The sequence below is a fragment of the Musca domestica genome, unplaced genomic scaffold (genome assembly GCF_030504385.1).
Source record: "Musca domestica strain aabys unplaced genomic scaffold, Musca_domestica.polishedcontigs.V.1.1 12, whole genome shotgun sequence".
Lineage (NCBI taxonomy): Eukaryota > Metazoa > Arthropoda > Insecta > Diptera > Muscidae > Musca > Musca domestica.
In genome coordinates, this window is record NW_026712155.1 from 6,713,164 (window position 1) to 6,736,131 (window position 22,968).

General features: G+C 36.8%; 2 protein-coding genes across 2 annotated transcripts in view; both read left to right on the forward strand.

Annotated features, from left to right (window-relative positions):
* The window catches only part of LOC101893045 (centrosomal and chromosomal factor), a 266,728-nt gene that overhangs the window by 92,884 nt on the left and 150,876 nt on the right, over positions 1-22,968 (forward strand). The gene's annotated exons all lie outside the window — the stretch shown is intronic.
* On the forward strand, positions 2,008-3,969 carry LOC109614061 (uncharacterized). The gene is made up of 2 exons (XM_020039319.2): positions 2,008-3,185; positions 3,808-3,969. The coding sequence occupies exons 1-2, from the start codon at positions 2,028-2,030 to the stop codon at positions 3,967-3,969; spliced, it is 1,320 nt and encodes a 439-aa protein (XP_019894878.1). The 5' UTR covers positions 2,008-2,027.

Here is a 22,968-nt window from a genome sequence, read left to right on the forward strand (position 1 = left end):
TTTAAAAACCCACGATTTTAACGCTGTTGGTCCGTGAAAAATATTATTCTAAAATTTCATGATGTAGACTCGGTTAGTCCCTAAAAGTATTCTTTATTCTTCCACAATTATAGCTTTACGATTATTGTAATGATGGTCCTTGAACAAAATCCTTCGTGAATGACTCAATTATATCCCGATAGGTCCTTGAAAAATATTTTTAAAAATTACAAGATTAGTTTGTCCTTGAAAATATTCTTCCATGCTTGCAGGCCTTTTGGTCCTTGTAACCGTTTGTCAGAAAAACGACCATTATTGCAATATTTTGGAGCAGGAGATCAGGAATTACGGTGTTCGGGATGTTGACGATTCGAAGGAACTTCAATGAATGGTCTTAGGGTCGACGGGTGGTAGACAATCGAGGTTTGCGATGAAGGTGATTGGGGAGTTGATGAGCAGGTCTTCGGAGATGGGTTGGGGAATCGTGGTATAAACGTTAGGGACGCCAGTTCACTGTAAAGATACTCAGGAGAAGATGTCTTAGGTTGTTCGGTTCGGCAGCTCATGGGCAATCTAAGCCTTTTAACATTGTTCGGAATTCCTTTGGGCTCGGCAAATCAATGTGGGTTTGCTCGGGAGCCGATGTCTAAGCTTTCACAGATTAACCGGAATTCGTTCGGCCGCTCGCTGTGGGTTCAGGTTTAGCTGGTCGTCGACAAAGGCTAGAAAACTATTCTAGCAAGCATTACGGTATATGACTACACCGAATTAACTACTAGTGTTCGAGCCGAAGCTCCTGCGGAACAGAGAGGTGAAGATCCTAAGGAACAGCGAACCATTGCTCCTGCGGAACATTCAGCCGATTCTTCTGTGGAACAGAGAGCCGATGCTCCTGCGGAACAACGACCCGAAACTCCTGTGCATATGATTCACCGGCCACTCAACTTAATGAGATCTAGTTCAAAAAAAGATTCCCATTTAACGATTCTGTTAGTCGGAGGACAGACAATGATTTTGAAAATTACTAACTGCTCTTTGACAAGCCCCCCTTCAAGACCTGTCTCATCATAACGCAAACCGATCACTATATGTGACCATCATTACCAAGTGAATGAGAATTATTTGCCTTATGCTGTAAGCGGAATATTGCGGAAAGAGATCTACGATAATAGCTCTGACAATACCTCAAAAAAATTTTATTTGACAGTACTTCAGAAAAATTATTTTGAAAATACGCCGCTGTATCTCTAATGATTCTCCATTCAAAACTAATGATGAAAAAGAGCAAGTAGTTCCCTAAAACTCCCAAAAATCGGTTAAATAAGTTATACTCCCGAATTCCTTCCATTCCAAAAAAGCTTACCCTTTATCCCTCTTTCATTAAAACTCCCATTGAGCAATTGCCCATTTCTTCCAGACCTAAGTAGCTTTTTTGACACTTTCTGGAATTAGTCTCTTCCCATTCTTATAGGATGAATATTATCCAAGCACTTCGAACCATTGTGTTATTTTCCATTTTGAAATCAAGTGAAACACTCGCGTCTCCCGAGAAGGGCGTTAGTAATCGGCAATTAATAAAATTGATAAATGAGATTTATTATGGAATAAGAGCCGAATCACTGCTTGTATTTAAAACCCCATCATCTGAAGGGGAGAACATTCAAACACTTTTGTTAAAGCTACAACAACCAAAAATTCTCTTAAATTGGAAAAATAGCCAGGAATTAAGAGGCAAATTCAATTCACAAATTTTATTGCTGGTGTTCATGGAAGAAGGCACATTGGAATGGAGTGAGGAGCAATGGCTGAATTTTACCAGACATCTAAATAGGTGGACTCACCGGGATATTGTTTTCATTACACTCACGGAGAATATTTCAAATGCTTCACATGAGTTCCTCATGCAGTGTTGGAATAAAGGATTCTGCAGGATAATGCTCACTTCTATCCAGGGTGAAAATTTATTTAGAGTTAAATTTATACCCCACCTTCGCCTTGAGCCCATATCTCCTGCTATATATATCAAGGAACGTAAGGTGATCCCCGATATGCAAGGATATCCTTTAAAAATCAGTGCCGGCAATAATCCTCCACGAGCCTTTGTCTATCCGAATCAAAACAATGAAATGATCTATAGTGGCATTGTACCACGTTTAATTAAAATTTTTGCCCGGCATTTCAATTTCACCTTGCAATGGATGCTTGTGCCCAACTACCAAAGCTCCTCGCTGAGAGATTGTATGGCATTTTTACTTGAAAATAAAATCGATTTATGCGGGGATTTCATGCATTTCAATGATAAGTTGTATGCCATTGCAGCTCCGGTTTTTATAAATTATGGCTACATTCAAGTGCCTTTCTCCCAAACCATACCGAAATACCAATATTTTCTTCAACCTTTTGAAAACTCACTGTGGTATAGTATCTGCATATTATTGGCCGTCCATACCCTGGTCCTATCATTAATTCATCGCTACAAATCGAATTTCTGGAGTTTGGGAAAGTTTTTCCTATTGTCCTTGCAGAGCATACTCTTTGTGTCAACCTACAACCTACCGCCGTGGCGAGGACATTTAAAATACTTCCTGTATCTTCTTCTCACACTGACCGGCTTCATTATCTCAACCTTGTATGTGACATTCCTATCCAGCATTCTAACCACAAATGTCTATGAACCACAAATCGACAGCGTGGAGGAATTAAAACAGCGAAAAATACCCATCCTAACAAATGACCTAGACATCGAGGTCTTGAAATATTTCGATTCCCTTGATAAAATATCCGGTAATTATCTCAATGTCGACATAACCACCTACGGCAAACATCGCTCCCGTCTAAATCCCCAATATGCCTACATCACGTTCGAGGATAAATGTGATTTTTATTTATATCAACAGAAATTCCTGCAACGTCCTCGACTACGTCTCATGACGAAGCCATCAATTGCCCTGTGGGCCAATATTCCAATGCATCACAATTGGCCATTTTTGGATTTAATGCATCGTTATATGTTGCGCATATTCGAGACTGGTTTGCTGACACACATACAGGAACTCACCAAAGAGGAAGGCATCGTGCTGGGACACATTCGATTTTTGAAAACTTCCAATTTGGATTCATTGCCGTTGGATATTCATTATTTCGAAATGCCAGCAATTTTGTTGGGAATCGGCTACTGCAGTGCTTTGTTGTGTTTCATTGGAGAAGTAGTTTTGTATCGGTTTCGAAGAATAAAATTTTGTATGAAATCAGGGTTGAAAAAATAAATAAATAAATTTATGCCAAATATTTTGATTTAATGTTTTATATTCAGTGCAGCAAAAAAAAAAAAATAAATAAATAAATAATAAATAAATAAATAAAAAAAAGTTGAGTTTAAAATTATTGTCTTGAAAGTTTAAATCGTAAATTTACCTAATGAGAGGGGCACATTTCCATTTCAATTTTTTGAAATTTTGGGATTAAGTATTTCTTTGGAATCCTTATATTTTATATAGATAGGGCCTTAATTGAAATCACTGATAACAATACGAGAATTATTATCATCAATTTAACCTCAATCGAGTCCACAAAGTGGTCTTTTTGTCTCTTTTAAAAATTATGCAGAAAAACTTCCCTTAAAAGGGATCGTTGCAAGTCAAAATATTCTCCTAAATTAAGGTAAATAATTCTCATTCACTTTGTAATGCCCGACACATATAGAATTCGGTTTGTGTTAAGACTAGACAGCCATGCTACTGCAGGAAGGCTTACCAAAGGGTATTTTTCTGAATAATTCTCTGTCCTCCGACTAACAGAAACCATGGCTGGGTATATCTTTTTAAACAGGCTCTCATAAAGTTGAGTGACCGATTCGTTTACACAGGGGCGACGGCTCGTTGCTTCGAAGGTGTTCTGGCTCGATGTTCCTTAGGAGATTCGGCTGGCTGTTCCGCAGGAGTTCCGGATCGCTGTTTCGGAGGGGCTTCGGCTATTTGTACTGTACCGTAGATCAAACATTGGTAGTAATTTAGAGGTTTGCATAAACCGTATTGCTAGTTTCCTAGCCATTGTAGACAACTGCCGAACCCGAACGAGTTTCGATTCATATGTAAACTGCCGAACTCAAACAACTTAGGACAACCTGTATATCTTCTTCCGAGTATGTATACAATGAACTGCCGTCCCCTCACGATTATAACACTACTCCCCAACTCATCTCCGAAAAGCTAGACATTAACATCCAGACCACCTACATCGTAAACTAAATCGATTATCCACCGCTCGTCAGCCCAATAAACATTCAATCAAGTTACTAGTTAACTCTAAGTCGTCCACATCCCAACTCCAACTCAACCCATCGCAACCGACCATCCATTTGATTGCCTTCAAATCGGTACCATTTCGAACGCCAGCGTCACCGGACCACAAACATCGTAATTTCTGATCTCCCGCACTTATCAACATCTCGTGACTATCCACAAGTTCCCGATTGCCTTCAAATCGTCACCATCCTGAACGCCGGCGTCACCCGAACACAAACATCGTAATTCCTGATTCTCCTTGTCGCCCACGAGTTCGAGTACCGATGACCTCCGTATAGTCAGCTAATCATACTTCACATCAACCACCCGGGTACCAATCGTGAACAACCCGGCATCGCTAAATCATAGTTCCCGATTTCCACCAGTGGTTCACCCTCTAGCCTGACATCATAAACACCGAACTTTTAATGCTTCCTTAATACTTAAAAATGTATCGGAATTCAATATTCGACCAAGTTTTATTTTAAATTGAAATTGTCAGAAAATCGGTTAGAGGAGGCAGATAATGTCTTCAAATTAACAAAAAAAATGGGGCTATATCAATACGTGAACCTAACTTGACAATTTTAGTTATTGAAACAGTTCCCTTGAAAATGTGGCAAAAAACATATCATATATCCATATCATATATCCTGAGGCCTCGAAAATCCTGAGGCACATATGGGGGCTATATGAAAACGAGGACAGTTTTATGACACAGCAGGTAGAATCCGGTACAAGTTCTTAATACTAAGTTCAAACAATTCCGTTAAAAAAAAATTAGCTAAAATCGCTAAACGTGGACCGATGTGGACAATGTTCTGCCACTATAAGTAGATCCCATTACGGACTCTATATACCGAATTGGAAACAAATTTGTCCGAAGATTTCACCGATTTCAAGTTCTTTTTTTTCTAAATTAGTCATATTCTCCATTTAAATTCGGCAAACTTTGGTTGCACTCGCTTTTGTTCTTTTATTATGACTTTTTAATTATCAATGGTCCAATTTAAAAACTAGCCAGATTTTTCAGTGACCAAGAAATGCAACGAAATTTCCAAAAAAAAAAAAATATAAATCTTTCATTACAAAAATACACTGAAATGTATTTTACTTAATTTCCCTTTTTCCCTTCAAAACTTAAGAGCATTTTGCTAATCCATCACCTTTGAAGCTATGGACTGTGTGCTTAGCTTAGGCTGTTGATATTAATGTTATGGTTTTATGAGACGCAAGGGCATAAATTTGTCATATAAGTACTTTTTCCTTTTGCCAACACAAAGAGGGTTGTGGCCGAAAAAATGTTTGAAGGTACCATTGGGAATTAAGATGGGCACAGGATAACATAAATGCACATCATATACAATTTAAAGGCTATTAGGCGAAGGAAAAGAAGTGCACACACACATGTTTAAATGGCAAGTACTCTAATGAAATGTTGTTGGTTTTTTCTACAACGGCCATTTAAAGAAATGGGGAGTGGTTGACTGGCTGGCCGTGATGGCTTAGAGATAGAAATACCATAAATAGATAGTAATGCCGAGCAAACGAACGTACAAAATCTACAAGGTTGCATTTTTTAAGACTCTAAGAGTCATAAAGCCGCGAGTTGTTGCTTTATTGGCTTTTTTATGGCAGTTAGTGCAGAAAGCAGTAGCAGCAGCAACTGATGCAGCAATAAATATTACAACAGTCTTGGGGCTGGGGAATTAAAACATAACGACTAAAACGAAAGATAATTTTCTGTACGCGAAGTTGTTAAAAAAATATTTTTAAAAAATCCATAATTTTCGTTCGAAGGCTTTAGACCAAAAAAAAAAAAAAAAAAATATTTGTCACCAAAATAATAACTATGTGGTCCGAAATTCCTTAAAAATATATCCATAATAATTCATAATTTCCGCAAGCCTCAATTTGACTAAAAGGCTAGGGGTATACAGAAATCACTTTAAAGTTTTCAATGACTGTTTCATAGGCATGACGATACTTAATTTTGCCTTATATTTTAATTCAAGGACCAGAAGATGTATTTAAAAAAAATAATAAACAAAACATAAACATTTCACACAAACGAACATAAAAATACATAAAATGTTGAAAATAAATTACTTACTACACAGTCATTGTTTAAGGGCTTAAAAAGTACATGTAGATATTTATATGGCTAGTCTTTGTCTTTGCCACACTTCTTCTCGTTCATAAAGAAGAAAAAGAAGCATGCATGGCCGAGGCCATAAAACCAAGTTTTTAAACCCATATGAAAAAATACTAAAATAAACATATTTTTTTTTCTTTGTGTAGGAGTAGTAAATCCGCGCTGTTCTCAGTGCGGTAGTCATACATATTTGCAACATTTGTTGCAAGGCTAGCAAAACAAAGAACAACAACAATGTCTGGTGAACGGATATGTTGTCTTAGTTCCTTTGGGTTGGCTTTTTATGGCATTTCTAATGCAATGTCCACATAATGATGATGGTGAACAGTTGTTATCGGGTCTATGGGTTATGATGGTTCGGAGGAGTCATGGGTGACAGTCTTCAGTGAAATGTGTACCTGCCTTAGGGCAACAAATTTGCCAGATGCCTTTGTTAAATATTTTACCAAAAGTCTAGCACCGAAATTGAAAGAAAATAAATGTATATTTATTCAGGCCGTTATGGTATTCTTTTTTTTTTTTGTCACAAATGAAAGTCGCCTGGAGCAGACCCGATTTATCCATGAGAAAGGGTACATTCTTCATTCCCTTTCCAACACCACGAAATATTCCTCCATCCCCCCGTATATATTCTTGATCCGTTTAAAATTTAAACTTTAATTAAAAATATCGTCCGACCTTCTATTCGCTGTAGTGAAGAAAGAGCTCACGTTACGTTACCTTTCGGCTTTCCGTAATTTGAAGATTTCAGTCACAGTTTTTGACCGCAGCAGTTTGAAATTTAGGGTTCTAAACAAATGTGTCTCTCTCCTCAAAAAATGTCAATTTAGAACTACGAAGGTGTATACCTACCTCATATAACAGTCCATAAATATCTGCCACATATTTCGAACAAATTACAGAAATTTTAAATTGTAGATTCCCAGAGGATACAAAACCAAATTTTAGAAAGTTTCCGATACAAATCTGTAGCACCTATGTGCCTCATTATAAAATATGTGATAAAAAATTCGACTCTAGCGGAATTAAAATAAGCCTTACGAGAAAAATTGATATTGCTTCACATTAGACCTAAGCCCATTAAATGAGTTCCAGAGAAAGAATGCCCCTTAAAATTTCCTTAGAGAAGGATCTCGTACCGACTCTCTTAAGAACGGGGTTTCTAAACGACTTCTAGAAACAGTCTTTTAAATATTTTAGGAATTTTAGAGAAAGAGAGAGAGAAAACTTTATGAAGGATCTCTAGGAAAAGAAAGCCCCTTTTGAAGGTTTCCTTGAGATTAAATCTTCTTTAGAGTAAATCCAACGATAGTATTTCTTCTAAAGGTCTTCTTGAGAAAGAAGTCCTTCCAAAAGCTTTTGAAAACAAAAATTCTCCCAAATGTTTTCAGAAAGTTACGATCTTGAAAAGTCCTTCTAGATGGGTCTTTATGAAGAAAGAAATCAGTTTATTTCTACTAGAGAAGGAGACCTTCTAAGAGTCTAAAGACGGAATACCAACTACAGGTGTTATAGATCCCTCTTGAGAAAGGAATATTTATAAATGCCTTCTAGACAGAAAGCTATACAACTAGAGAAATGTTTCTCCCAGAGAATAAAGGCCTTCTGAAGGCAGACAATCGCCTAAAGATCTCCTAGAAACATTCTAAAAGTCCTCTAGAGAAATTTATTTTTATAAATATTTTCTAGAAAAAAAGTACCATGAAAGGTCTTACATAGAAATGGCTCTTCCCAAGGGCTTTTGAAGAAAGGAAACATTCTAAATGTCATCTAAAGAAGAAACATCTGTCTACAGTTCTTCTGAGAAAAGAACACTTTCGTAAGACTGAACAACTTTTGAAGGCATGCTAGAGAGAGAGAAAGCAGATATTCCAAAGGTCTCCAGACCTTTTAAAGGCTTTCAAATGTAGGAGGTTATTTCAAGATAAGAACGTCTTCGAAGGTCCTCATGCGATATAACCTCAGATCTTCTAAAGAAAGAAGATATTTTTAAGGTTTTCTATAAAATGAGTACTTCCTAGGGGTCATCTGGAGGAAAAAGGCATTCTAAAAGCCTTCAAAGAAAAAAATTCTTGTAAAGTTCTTCAACAGCGAGAAAGAGAGAGGGAGGAGAGAAGAAGAGAGGAATATTCCTGAATTCTAGGGATTATGTAGGAGAACCCTTAAAAAATCTTACAATTGCCTTTTATATAGACAGTTTTTACAGGTCCAACATAAATAGAATACCTTTCGGGAAATACCTATTACAGATCTTCTAGAAAAGAATACCTATTACAGATTTTCTAAAATTAGAAAACCTCATTCAGGACTTCTACATATGACATACTTTCCCAAGGTCTTTCAGAAAAAGAAGACCTTTTGCAGGCCTTCTATTGTAAGAAGTAGACTTTGGAAGATCTTCTAGATATGGAAGAGAGCTGATTTTGCCAATTCTCCTGAATATAGAAGTACTTCGTAAGGTCTTCTGGAAGGAGAAAAGGAATACCTTCCAAAATATTCCGGATAGAGAAGACCTTTGAAGGGTCTTCTGAAGGAAGAAGGCTTCCAATGTCTTGTATTGAACGATAAAGGATTTCAGGAAAAAATATCTATCTTTAAGATCTTCCACTGGTCTCCTTGAGAGAGAGGCGATGTTTAGACGCTGTATTAGCCCCCGACGCAACAAATGGAACAAGCAAGGGTTATTTCAGTTTAGGAGTCTAACAAGGATTTATTCAGTAATTCACAACATATTTACACAGTCTGTTTAGTTCACAGTTTTATATTGCTTCTTTACTAAACGACGTTTGAATTGGGATTCACTGTCTGACTGATTGCCTACACACTCACTCGTATTTATAGTTCCTCATCAATATATGGAAGTTTCGAGAATCCCAAACCAGGATATTTTACAATACTCTCATGAAATGGCAACCGCGGCGATTTGTCAATATTTATACACACATACATAAACAAACCAATGCATTTAAACAACAAATGGATACATTAATTATAAATACGAGTGAGTGAAATGGATAACAATTAAAGGAGTAACAATGGGAACTGCAAACTTTGGACTGATACATAAAAATAAAATACAACAATAACCGTAGAAAAATAAACATGCACGAAAGACACAAACAATAACAGATTGAATGTAAGGAATTCTATTAAATAGTAGTTAATTTCGACGGATTCAAATATTGCACTTGTTTTATAAAAATTTACCTTACAATTCAGATTTTCAAGAAAAACTATCTAAATTAAGTTACATGTGTCAGTTGCATTGGTGACAATAGGTCTTTTGGGGATAAAAGGCTTTTAGAGGACTTATTCGGATAGTAGTCTCCTTAGCTATCTTCTGTGGACACAAAAGATCTCCTAAAGCGAGAAGACGTTCTGCCTACGAAAGACCTCTTAAAGATCTTCGTGGGTCTGTTGTGGATATCTTGTATGAATAAGGAAATATTTCCTTGAATAATGAACAACATAGAGAGTCCATTAAATATTTATTCTAGGAATGAGAAGAAAACCAATCAAAATGGACTGAGGCCACCCAAAGCTTTGCGCTGCTCACTTGTATCGCAAAATATTCCTTCTTTTCTTCATTATTTTACGTTCGCTGCCATATGATGAATATACATAAAAACGAAATATATTTCAATAACGGAATGTGACATTAATCGATTTATCATAAAAACAAATGAAAAGAGGCAGCAGCAACAAACGCCAATAAAAATGAGATGCAAGGAAAAAATAATAATAAATAAATAAAACGAAAAACAAAACCATATTTGATGCCATATCAAAATAAATTTCATATCGAATTTTTATGATGTCGGAATTATGGCATCCATGTCCCCCCTTCCCGCTGTTGTGTAATATGAAAAGTGGTCATTGTTGGGCAAAAAGTGTGTGCTGATGTCACGTGGAATAAAATGAGAGCGATGGAAAACAAATGTTGGCTGCTGTCGGATAAATATGAATGGTGGTCATTGTCGGAGTCTAGCTTGACCTCAAACAATGATATGAAAACAGCGGCCGGCCGCCAGCAGCAAATGTCAATCAATGGCGTCGTTGTTGTCATTTCACGAAAGAGTGTATATTAATTTTTACAGTTGTTGTTGGTTTATTTGATTTTGAAAGCCATGGCTGTAAAAACGAGTCAACAAGGATGTTGAATTAAATGCCGCCATAACATCTTGTAAAGTAATAAATTGTAATGTGAAATGTGTATGTATGTGTGTGTGTTGAATAGGTTTTTAATGATTTAACCATAATAATAAACTGAAATAAAAATGTCCATAAAAATGTTAATAAATTTAATTCTCCCGAGACTATGTAAACTTTTAAATACGAAATGAAGGGAAGTATTTGAGTGACGGGGAGATATAATTTATTTTAAAATAGATTTATTTCTGCTTTGTTGTGGCTTTGCATGAAAAATATACCTACAAATTGGATTAAACATATATATGGAAGCTATATTTGATTTGGTCCATACTTTGACGATTTAATTCCAGCCGCCACTTAAACATATCATCCAAAATTCACCCTAATTGGACAAACGTAGAGGAAAATATATATAGGAGCTATATCTAAATCGGAAATTATTTCGACAATATTTGACAAATGTTTATCGATATCTTAAAAAAGGAAATATGTGATCTATAGCTAAATCGGAATCCATTTCGACGAAGGTAAATCGAGGCTGTATCTGATATATTACATCAAATAAAAAATATATGAGATTTATAGCTATATCTGAGCCGATTTTGGGTCAAGTACCCATTCGTAGTCCTTTACGGATCATAAAAAAATTCTTATAAATATTATGAAAGATCTGACTAGGGTACTAGAACATTGTAATATTATTATCAAACTTAGAACGAGTCAGGAGATGGGCAATATTGGCTCACTTCTTCTGATACCCTCCCTCCCACACACAAAAGGTCGAATTTAAAAAAAAAATGCACACAAAGAGAAAGAATAATCCGATTTTGTTCCAACTTTGCAAATCCGAATATTTGTATCAGTGATAGGTTAAGTGTGAAAATGGGCAATATCTGTCCATTCCATCTAGTACCTTCCCCTGAAAGTCACAAAATTTTGAATATCCATGAAGTTCATAAAATGCGAAATTAGCAACCGATTCCATTCAGACTTGGCGTATCTCAATATCTATTAACACAAGATCTGTTATAAATATGGTAGAGATCGAACCTACCCCACGAAGGGTCAAAGTTTTGAATAAGCTAAACGATTATAAAATCCGAAATCAGCATCTGCTTCTCCTTATATTTCATACATCAAATTATTTCTACTAACAAAGGATTCGCTGTGAAGATGGAATATATCGGTCTACTCCTTCTTGTAACTCCCCCACAAAGAGTTAAAATTTTGAATATCCATGAAGATCATAAAACTCAAAAATTAACATCCGATTCCATTCAGACTTGGTGCATCTCAATATTTCCATCGACATAAGATCTGTTGTAAAGATGGGTGGGATGGGACTATTTCTTCTGGTACCTCCCCAAATTTGGTCAACATTTTGAATAACCAAAACGATCATATAATCTGAAATAAGCATTCGGTTCTTTTCATATTTCACACATTCAATTATTTCTAATGAAACAAGATCTGCTGTGATGATGGGATATATCGGTTCACTCCTTCTCGTACATCTCCCACAGGTGGTCAAAATTTGGAATATCCATCAAGCTCATAAAACGCGAAATTAACATCCGATTCCATTCAGAATTGGTTTATCTCAATATGTCCTTCAACAAAAGATATTTTGTAAAGATGGTAGAGATCTGGTCATCGCTTCTGGTCAAAATTTATCAGAAAGGGTCAAAATTTTGAATAACCAAAACGGTCATATAATCCGAAATGAGCATCCGGTTCTCTTCGAATTTCACATATCCCATTACTTTTACTAACACAATATCTGCTGTGAAGATGGAATATGTCGGTCCACTCCATCTGGTACCTCACACACAGAGATTCAAAATTTGGAATATTTATGAAGCTCAAAGTACGCGAACTTAAAATCCGATTCAATTCAGGCTTGACAAATCTCAATATTTTTATCAACACAAGATCTATTACAAAGATTTTAAAGATCGGACAACACCTTCTGGCACCTCCCCCACTACGGGCCAACTTTTAGAATAATTATATGTCTCGTAAAAAGTATAATATGCATGCGACTCTCTTAAAATTTCACACATCCAAATATTTCTATTAACACAAGATTTGATGTAAAGATGAGATATATCGATCTTCTCCTTCTGGTGCCCTCCCCACAGAGTGGTCAAATTTTTAATAACAAAACGCCCTAATAATGCAAAGTAAGCGTCCAATTCTTTTCAAACTTCACATATGTCAATATTTCTGCTAACACAAGATATGGTGTGAAGATGTTAGATAACGGCGTACCCCTTGTGGTACCTCCCCCATAACTAATTACATTTTTATACCCTCCACCTTGGAAAGGAGGGTATATTAACTTTGTCATTCCGTTTGTAACATCCATAAATATTCGTCGTAGACCCCATAAAGTATATATATTCATAATCAGCATAAAATTCTAAGTCGATTTAACGATATCCGTCTGTCTGTTTGTCTGTCTGCCTGTCTGTTGAAATCACGATACAGCCCACATTATTTGACGTAGAGCTCCAAAATTTAGCAGAGCAATTTGTATTGTGTCTAGGATGGTTGGTATGAAAATGAGATATATCGGTCCACGTTCTGGTATAGTCCCATATAACGGTACCTCCCGATATTCGGTATTTTGATGATTTATGCCACATTTTTTCACGGATTTGTCTGAAAATTGGTATTTGTAGGTCATAACGGGTCCCTGTGCATGTGGCAAAACATTGCATGTATAGGTCCACGTTTTGGTATAGCCCTCATATGAAGGTACTTCCCGATATTCGGTATTTTAATTTTTTTTTGTCACATTTTTTCACGGATTTGTCTAAAAATTGGTATTTGTTAGTCATAATGGGTTCCAGCTCCGGTGGCGAAACATTGCATGTATGGGTCCATGATAGGGTATAGCCCCCATATAACGGTACCTTTCGATATTCGGCATTTCGATGGTTTTTGCCACATTTTTTCACTGATTTGTCTAAAAATTGGTATTTGTGGGTCATAATGGGTCCTAGTTCGTGTGTATGTATAGGTTCACGTTTTGATATAGTCCCCATATAACGGTACCTCCCAATATTCGGCATTTTGACAATTTTTGACACATTTTTTCAAGAATTTCTCTGAAAATTGGTAGTTGTAGATCATAATTGGTCCCAGTTCGTGTGGCCAGTCATTGTAATTATAGGTCCACGTTATGGTATAGCCCCCATATAACGGTACCTCCCGATATTCGGTAATTTAATGATTTTTGCCAAATTTTTTTCACGGATTTGTCTGAAAATTGGTATTTGTAGGTCATAATGGGTTCTAGCTCCTTTGGCGAAACATTGCATGTGTAGGTCCACGATTTGGTATAGCCCCCATATAACGGCACCTCCCTATATTCGGCATTTTAATGGTTTTTGCCACATTTCTTCTAATATTTCCTTTACCCTAAGGTGGAGTGTATTAAAAGTTTGGCCCGGCCGAACTTAATGTTTTTTACTTGTTAAATACTTAAATCTCTCATGACTTGCGAAACAAGTCATCGATTCCATTCAAACCTGTTATATCTTAATATTTCCCTCAACAAGGGATCTGATGTAAATGAATTTTTCTGTCCGATACCACCTCCCAGGCAAAAAGTTAAATTTTTGATTCACAATATTGTTTAACTCCTTCAGAATCTGTCCCATAAAGGCTCGACATAATAAATAATAGATACGGATGTCAAAATATGTTTAAATAAATGGACAATAGCTGAGGGTTTACATCCGTCGGCAAAAACCGTCGGATACTTTTTAACTTTATGGGTTTCTAAGGGATATCATATTCCAATAATTTAATTTCCAAATCACTACGTATCACCCTTTATTAAGCCTCCACCCTGTGCAATTTTACAACAACAGAAAAAAGTGACCACCCAAGAATGTGGTAACCATTCTAATTAATTCATTATTTCCTTTAACAAACGATGCACAAGACCTATGTCAAGAATTTCCCCACCATAAATGGAGCTAACATGTCCTATGATTCCAGCAATGAAAGGCTACCTAAAATGTGACCACATTATTTGCTTTTTTTCTTCATCTTCTTCTTCGCAACAAATTGCCAACAGCCAACAGTAATGCAATCATGACCTCTGGGGAATTGAATCGTTCAGGTAATGCCTAACAATTGCCGGCTGACATCCCAATAGCAAGGAATCACATACCAATAACTCGTTCATACCGAGATACCACCAATCATGTCGTTCATACCGATATAGTGAGGTTCTTTGTTTACTTTTTGTGTTGTTGTCATCTTCAGGGTTGCAGAGTGCATCCATCCTGGCTAGTTAATATAACTCGGAGAAGAAGACAAAAAACACATGCCTACCATCTAAGGTACTGCGATGCATCATCATCGCTCCATCTATCTATGCAGCATGTTTGCACTCCATGTATGAACGAACGCATGGTGATAAAGTGTTCCGTGTTTCTCTTCTCTCTGAATTACCTGGAAATGACTCCATTTGTGGAGTGTGGTGTGGAGCGCAGCATGGCCATTCATGGGACAACAAAAACAACAACAATTGCCACTAAAATTAAACTTCACAGCCAAGTTGTAGTTGGCATGTGAATGAAGCCAAAAGACGCGCTTGAACATACCTGTAAATGTTTGTCTCAACCCCTTCCCCCTCTGCTCCCCTTTCCCATTCGTGTTTGGTTTTTTTGTTCATTTAAAAGCAAAACAAACATTTTAACACCGTTTTTAACATACTTTTAATGGAGTTTGTCAATGTTGTTGTGTTGTTGTTGCTCTTGTTTGTTTATTTTACTGCTCTTGTTGCACAATTCAAATGTGAAGTGGAAAAAAACTAAGGCATTCCACTTCTTCGCCGTCGTCGTCATCATCATCCTCTTCGTCTTCTCGCTAACTCTTGCATGGCATTTTTTCTCCTAGATCCGGTGAAAAATAAAAGTAATTCCAAGCAGAAACTAGATTTCTGGATTCTAACATCGTTGCCTATACGAGCCACACACGCAATCTTGTTTTCAGTTTTTTTTTCCTTTCCCGTTTTTGCTTTTGTTTAATTTCTGCGAACGCCACAACATTTGTGGCATACTGGGCCACCAAACACGTTGGCATTGCTACGTTTTGTTGCACACAGTGTTTGGAGATCTGAGTATTATTGCAAGTCATTTGAAAAAAATAAGTTAAAGTAAAGAAAGTAAAAATAAACCAGTAAAGAAAGTCTGAAAGTCGGGCGGGGATACCCTACACCACTTTGCTAATTTAGTAGAGCTGCGCATAACAATTAAAAGTTTTTATGGGAGCATTCAATCATACACGCTATGATTATAATTATAATTAAAAGTTCAAAGGACGAAATATGCCGAAGCATTTGTATCTCTTAAATTCGGACTTGTATTGCCCATTTGGTGCACAATTAATTTGAAATCGGATAACAATATATATGGGAGCTATATCCAAATCGGAACCGATCTCGATAAAATTTGGCAAAGATATATCGGAGCTGTATTTGATATATTTCCCTGAATATCGTTGTTACGGAGTGCATATTACGGCTGTGGGTAACAAATATGACAAATCGGATGAACAGTATATATGGGAGCTATAGCTATATCTTCACCAAATTTGACATACTAGCTTCTAGACTCAATTCGGTCGTAAGTCCTAAATTTCAGTCCCCATTTGGGCAAATATTAGACGTTTGGTGCACAATCAAAGGTAAATCGGACGAAGTTAAATGGGGGAGCTATATCCAAATCTGAACCGATCTCGATAAAATTTAGCAAATGTATTCCTGAGCTGTATTTGATATATTTCCCCAAATATTATATAGTGCATATTACGGCTGCGGAGGACAAAAATAACAAATCGGATGAACAATATATATGGGAGCTATAGCTATATCTGAACCGATTTCGATCAAATTTGGAATACTTATTTTCAGATTCAATCTGATCGTACGTGCAAAATTCCATACTATTCGGACTGATATTACACGTTTGGTGCACAATAAAAGGCAAATCGGACGAAGATATATTTGGGAGCTATATCTAAATTTTGACCGATTATCTCCAATTTCAATGGGGTTCGCCATCGGGCCAAACAAATGATTTGTGCAAAATTTAATCTGAATAGGGCAATAATTTTTGTTTACATTAATACATGGACAGACGGACGGACGGACATGCATAAATCGACTCAGAATGTGATTCTATGCAGATCATCAAGAGGAACTATGGGTCTATCTCGTTTCCTTTTGCCTGTTACAAACAAATGCACAAAGACATAATACCCTGACCACCTTGTGCTGTAGGGTATAAAAGGCGATAAATATTCCAGGACTATCCGAACTGTTTTCAGACGATGTTGTAAGTACTAAAAGAGACCGTAACAGCTATAGGTACGGACTTTTTAAAAGGCGATTTTTGTGGACTATCAGATCTATATGAATACTTTCTCGAAGGCTTTTTCAAGGACTAACAAAGATTTTCAACGGCACCATCAAAGATATGATTCTGAAACGTTCTGCCGTTCATTGTCAAGAATTTAATGGGACGTTTACAATGTTTTCCAGAGACTTTCAGATATATTTCTAGGACTTATTAGGACCACTTCTTAAAAAAAAAAAAAAAAAAAAAAACAGGTAAAAAACATAAAGTTCTTCCGGGCTGAACTTTTAATACTCTCCACCTAAGGGTAATGGAAACATTAGAAACAAATTCCCATTTTTAGACATATTCGTGGGAAAATGTAACAAAAATCACCAAAATACCGAATATCGGCAGGTACCGCCATATATGGCTATACAAAAACGTGGAAAGACCTATACATGCAATGTTTTGCCAACGGAGCTAAAACATATTATGACCAACAAATTCGAATTTTTAGACAAATACGCGAAAAAGTTTGACAAAAACCATCGAAATATCGAATATCGGGAGATACCGTTACATGGGGGCTATACCAAAGCGTTGACCGACCTATACATGCAGTGTTTCGTCACCGGAGCTAGAACCAATTATGACCAACAAATACCAATTTTTAGACAAATCCATGAAAAAATGTGGCAAAAATCATCAAAATACCGAATATTGGGAGGTGCCGTTATATGGGGACTATACCAAAACGTGGACCGACCTATACATGCAATGTTTCGCCAACGGAGCTAGAACCTATTATGACCTACAAATACCAATTTTCAGACAGATCCGTGAAAATGTGGCAAAAATCATCAAAATACCGAATATCGGGAGGTACCGTGTCGCCACCGGAGCTAGAACCCATTACAACCTACAAATACCAATTTTCAGACAAATCTTTGAAAAAGTGTGACAAAAATCATCAAAATACCGAATATCGGGAGGTACCGTTTAGGGGGGCTATACCAAAACGTGTTCCGATCTATACATACAATGTTTCGCCACACGAACTAGGACCCATTATGACCTACAAATACCAATTTTCAGACACATCCGTGAAAAAGTGTGGCAAAAATCATCAAAATTCCGAATATCGGGAGGTACTGTTAAATGGAGACTATACCAAAACGTGGACCGATATATCTCATTTTCAATACAAACCATCCTAGGCACATTACAAATTATTCTGCTAAATTTTGATTATTCTACGTCAAATAATGTGGCCTGTATCGTGATTTCAACAGACAGACGGGCCGACGACAGATGGACATCGTTAAATCGACTTAGAATTTTATGCTGATTATGGATATGTATATATACACAATGGACCATGAGGTCTCCGAGTGGAGCGGTTACCAGTGTTAGAGAATGAAGACAGATCGTGTGACAGTTGTGCCCCCCACTAAATTGTGTCTCACATTAATGAGTGTTGGACAGTATCAGAGCAAATGTTCGATCGTCTCAATTTCTTCCTCGTCTGGACAGATTCTGCAGTAATCAATATCATTGATTTTCCACCAATACAGGTCATTGCCCTCACCTTGCAGTGACCTGTGATGATGCCCACCACAAGTTGCAGAACAGGTTTTGACAAGGGCAATAGCGATTTTGTTCTCTTCTCTGAGAGTATGGGCCAGATTCTCTTGGAGATATTACATCCCCTTTCATATAGCCATTTTTGTTAAGTTCTCTCAGGGTAGTGTCTATGAATAACTTGGAAGTTTGGTTTAACCGTCTGTAGTCTCATTGTCTGAAACCCAACAGAGCTTGACTCCAAAACAACCATAGACTTGATATTAAAAGAGTTTAAAGCTTTCAGTGCCGCTTGGCTATACGGGCCGTTTACTTCGTTATTCCTCTTGACCAATAAGTCTATGTCTTTTTTGACCGTAAATATTTCCGCCTGGAACACGCTACAGCCTACGTCTACCGGAGTTGTCCTATCACCGGTGATAGCTTCACTGACCCCACAAAATATTACAGATTTGTTAACATTTCACATATAAAGATGTCTGGATAATACAATCTACTCTTAATATATTATTTATCGGTTGATTTCCCTTGGAACCTGGTGATCCATTCGGTCTCGAATTTTCCCTTACGAAGGTCAATAAATTTTAAGAATCTTACACTAGCGGAGATAATTGAACTTTCTTGGTATTATAGTAATCCACAAAAGGTAACATTTTCCACCCAGGAGTATACCCATTTAAATTCCGAAAATTTTCAAATTTTATTCCAAAGCCTCTGGACCCACCTTAATATCCGGTATAACAACATCCACACATCTTGTATTTGGCCATGTATATTTATTTCTATCAGCATGTTTCAAGAAACATATCTCTGTATGCCTTTTTTCCCTCTTCTCCTTGTTGTTGTTTCTTCGTTTCTATATTTTTTTTCGTTCGTAGCTTTTTAGTAAATGTTGGTCCTGTTTGATGTTGTTTGCAATTCGTGTTCACCATTTATGTTCAAATATCTGTGTTATGTTTGTTTATCAGTTCATCTGTCCAATATGAACATACAGGCATACATACATGTATCCGTTTGTCTGTCCATAAACCATCCATTTTTTGTGCTTCTCTTTGCGTGTCTTTTAAGTGTCGATTGCCAGCTGGTTTGGAATATTTTTTTTCGGTACGAACTGAAGAACATGAAACTCACTACTTAGTAACTCTAGGAATAAGTTAGTAAAAGATTTTATGGTTTTAATACGCATTATATGAGCATTTTATGGTTCTAATGCCGCAATAAAAACGCAACAACAACAAAGAGTGTTTTATGCAGAATTAACGTGTTAAACATTCTACATCCGACCGACCATCGGAGGAATCTGCTTGCCCGGCTGCCTGCTGAGAACCAAACACCATGGATATGCTACAAACATCATAAAGCAAATGAAGATCAAAAAGAAGAAAAAAAAACTGCTTAACCACATTTTCAGGGTGGTACTTCCCTCCCAGCTCATTCCATCCGATCCCATAATTGTGGAATGGCATGGTATGTTGGCATGAGAAGAATCACTTCACTTTGTTGGCATATTCTCTTGAGAGTAGTAGGTCAGTCAAGTGTTCCAACCAACCAACCAACCAGTCAGTCAGTCCGTCAGCCAACAAACCAGGCATCTAACTAGAGTGCGATTATAATGAATTTTCCATAAGCAATTTGTCTGTTTCTAAATACTTTTGAATATCCAAGTACTTTTGCGAGTGAGCGTGTCTCGACCCAACTGCAAATGATGCCCCGGATTAGTTATCCGCTACATTATAGCCAGGCAGACACACATATTTACATACCTACATATGTGGCGCGGCGGCATGCTGATGATGTCTATTGTGTTTTGCGATAATAATTGTAGTATGCGAATAGAATGCTGGAATTTCCCATTGTATTTTGTAGTGTTATTCTCTCTCTATTCCTTTGTGGGTGTGCGTGTGTGTGTGTGCGCTATGTCGTGACTGTGAGTGGGCAGCTTAGTTGGAAATGGGTGGATTGTTGTATTCAAACCTCTCCTGTTTGCTTTATGTCTAAGTACATGTTTGAATACAATAGCTGAACATTTCTTTTTGGGTACTTATACATCGAATAATAGCAACAATTAAACGGATCCGCATTAAATTGAAGTATGTGGAATTTTCAATAGGAATATTTGAGTATCTAGATTGTTAGAGTCAATTTTTATGAGCAAAGTTTAAAGGTATCACAAAACACAGGTCACATTGGTCAGCCTAGGGAGACAAGTTCCTCCCTCTTCCACATTTTTGGGTTAAGATTTCTTGAAATCCTTGCATTTTAGAAATATGATGTCCTCGATAATATTTTAATAATTACGGGGTAATTCCAGCAGATTATTAAAGTAGACCTAAAAAAGAAGACACGTGAAGTTGCTGGAACCTTGCATTTAAGGTATATAGGGTTTTCGGCAATATTATTGATAGCAAATACTAGGATTATACTGTGGACAAATTTAAATTTTGTCAATAATTGCGGGAAAAATCAAGCATATTATGAAAGCAGGCCTAAAAAAAGACACGTGTATCGGCGTTTTGAAAGTGTACATCGCGAAGTAACTATAATAGAGGGGACAAATAAGGCCCTCTCCAACATTTGGAAACTTACCGATTAAGATTCTTCGATATCCGAGCATTTTAGGTATATGGTGTCTTCGGCAAATTGCAGATGAAAATACGAAATGTTTACCCTCAAGCGAGTCAAAAAATGGGTCTTATTGGCCCTTTTTAAATGTTGCTAGAAAATCCCACTAAACGTGATCGTAGCAATTTAAAATATTCTACAAATTTATATGTCACAAAATTCCACTATAGGTCCTAGATACCGTCAAGGGTCTAAATCTTACCTAAACGCCAGGAATTGATATATAATATTCTTTAAAAATTCCTCGCTTATTGGTCTGTTGGTCCTTGGGAAAAATTTTCTAAAAATTTCACGTTTATTGGTCTGTTGGTCCTTTGGAAAAATTCTCTAAAAATTCCAAGTTTATTGGTCATTTGGTCCTTTGGAAAAAATCTTTAAAAATTACACGTTTATTGGTTTGCTGGTCCTTTGGAAAAATTCTTTAAAAAATCCAAGTTTAAACGTCTGTTGGTCCTTTGCAAAAATTCTTTAAAAAATCCAAGTTTAAACGTCTGTTGGTCCTTTGCAAAAATTCTTTAAAAAATCCAACTTTGGAAGATCACCACAGGGTCTTCTATAAATAGAAGATCTTCTACTGTTGAAGACATTCTCTGAACGAAAGACTTCACAGATGTATAGACATAACTTGAAAATGTCTTCAGAGGACCCACAGAAGATTTTCTGTCCTCGGAAGACCCGCAAAAGAATGTTGTGCTCATAAGGTCCGCGGAATTTTGTCTATGCATAGAAGCACTATAGTCCATATAAGAATTTCAAAAGGTATTCTAGTCGTAGAAGAAGTATAGAAGCTCTTCTGTGCATAAAAGCACCAAAAAAGCCCACGGAATATTTTCTACGTTTAGAAGGCTCAAAGAGGTCTATTAATAGTTGCACTATTTGCAAACGAATCACAGAAGATATAAGTTTAGAAGATTACCAGAGATGTATAAAATATCTTCTTGTTCCATCCTTCTACTTCCTATAAATTGGAGACCTTCTCCGAACGAAAATCTTCTATGCACAGAAGACTCATTGAACCTAGACAACCCACATAAGGTTAAGGTATTCAAACCATAAACACAAACTGAATATCATCTATCTGTAGTAGAATTGGTAAAGTTTCGTAGAGGACCTATAGAAGATCTTCTGTCCTTAGAAGATCCTTAGAAGACCCTTAGAAGACCCACGGAAGTTCGTACAAACACAGAAACACTTCCAAGTTCCAAAGAAGCTCTCCTTTCATAGAATACCCACAGAAAAAGCTCGTCTTCTACATTTAGAAGGCTCAGAGACTCCCAAACTTGTAAACGAATCACAGAAGATATTCTTTATTCAGAAGATCACCAGAGGGTCTTCTATGAATTGATGACCTTCTACTTCCACTTCCATTCTGCTACTTCTACTTCCTACAAATTGAAGACCCTCTCCGAACGAAAGTCTTCTATGCACCGATGATTCGCAGAACCTAGACAGTCCACATAAGGTTACGGTATTCAAACCATAAACACCTACTGACTATCTTTTATCTGTAGCAGAACTTGAAAGGACTTAAGAGAACCCACACAAGATCTTCTGTCCTCAGAACACCTACAGAACATATTTGTTCCTTAGGAGATCCCAGTAGCTCGTCTCTTCATAGAAGCACTTAAGTTCATATAAACCACAGTAGGTATTTGATTGATAGAGGATACATAAAAGCTCCTCCATTTGTTAAAAATGCACATAAGATATTCTATGTTTAGAAGATCACCATTGGGTCTTCTATGAATAGAAGATCTTCTACTTCCTACTACTTCGTACAAGAACTATAAATGGTCCAAAGAAGATCAGAAGAAGATTTCCTATGTATGGAAGACCC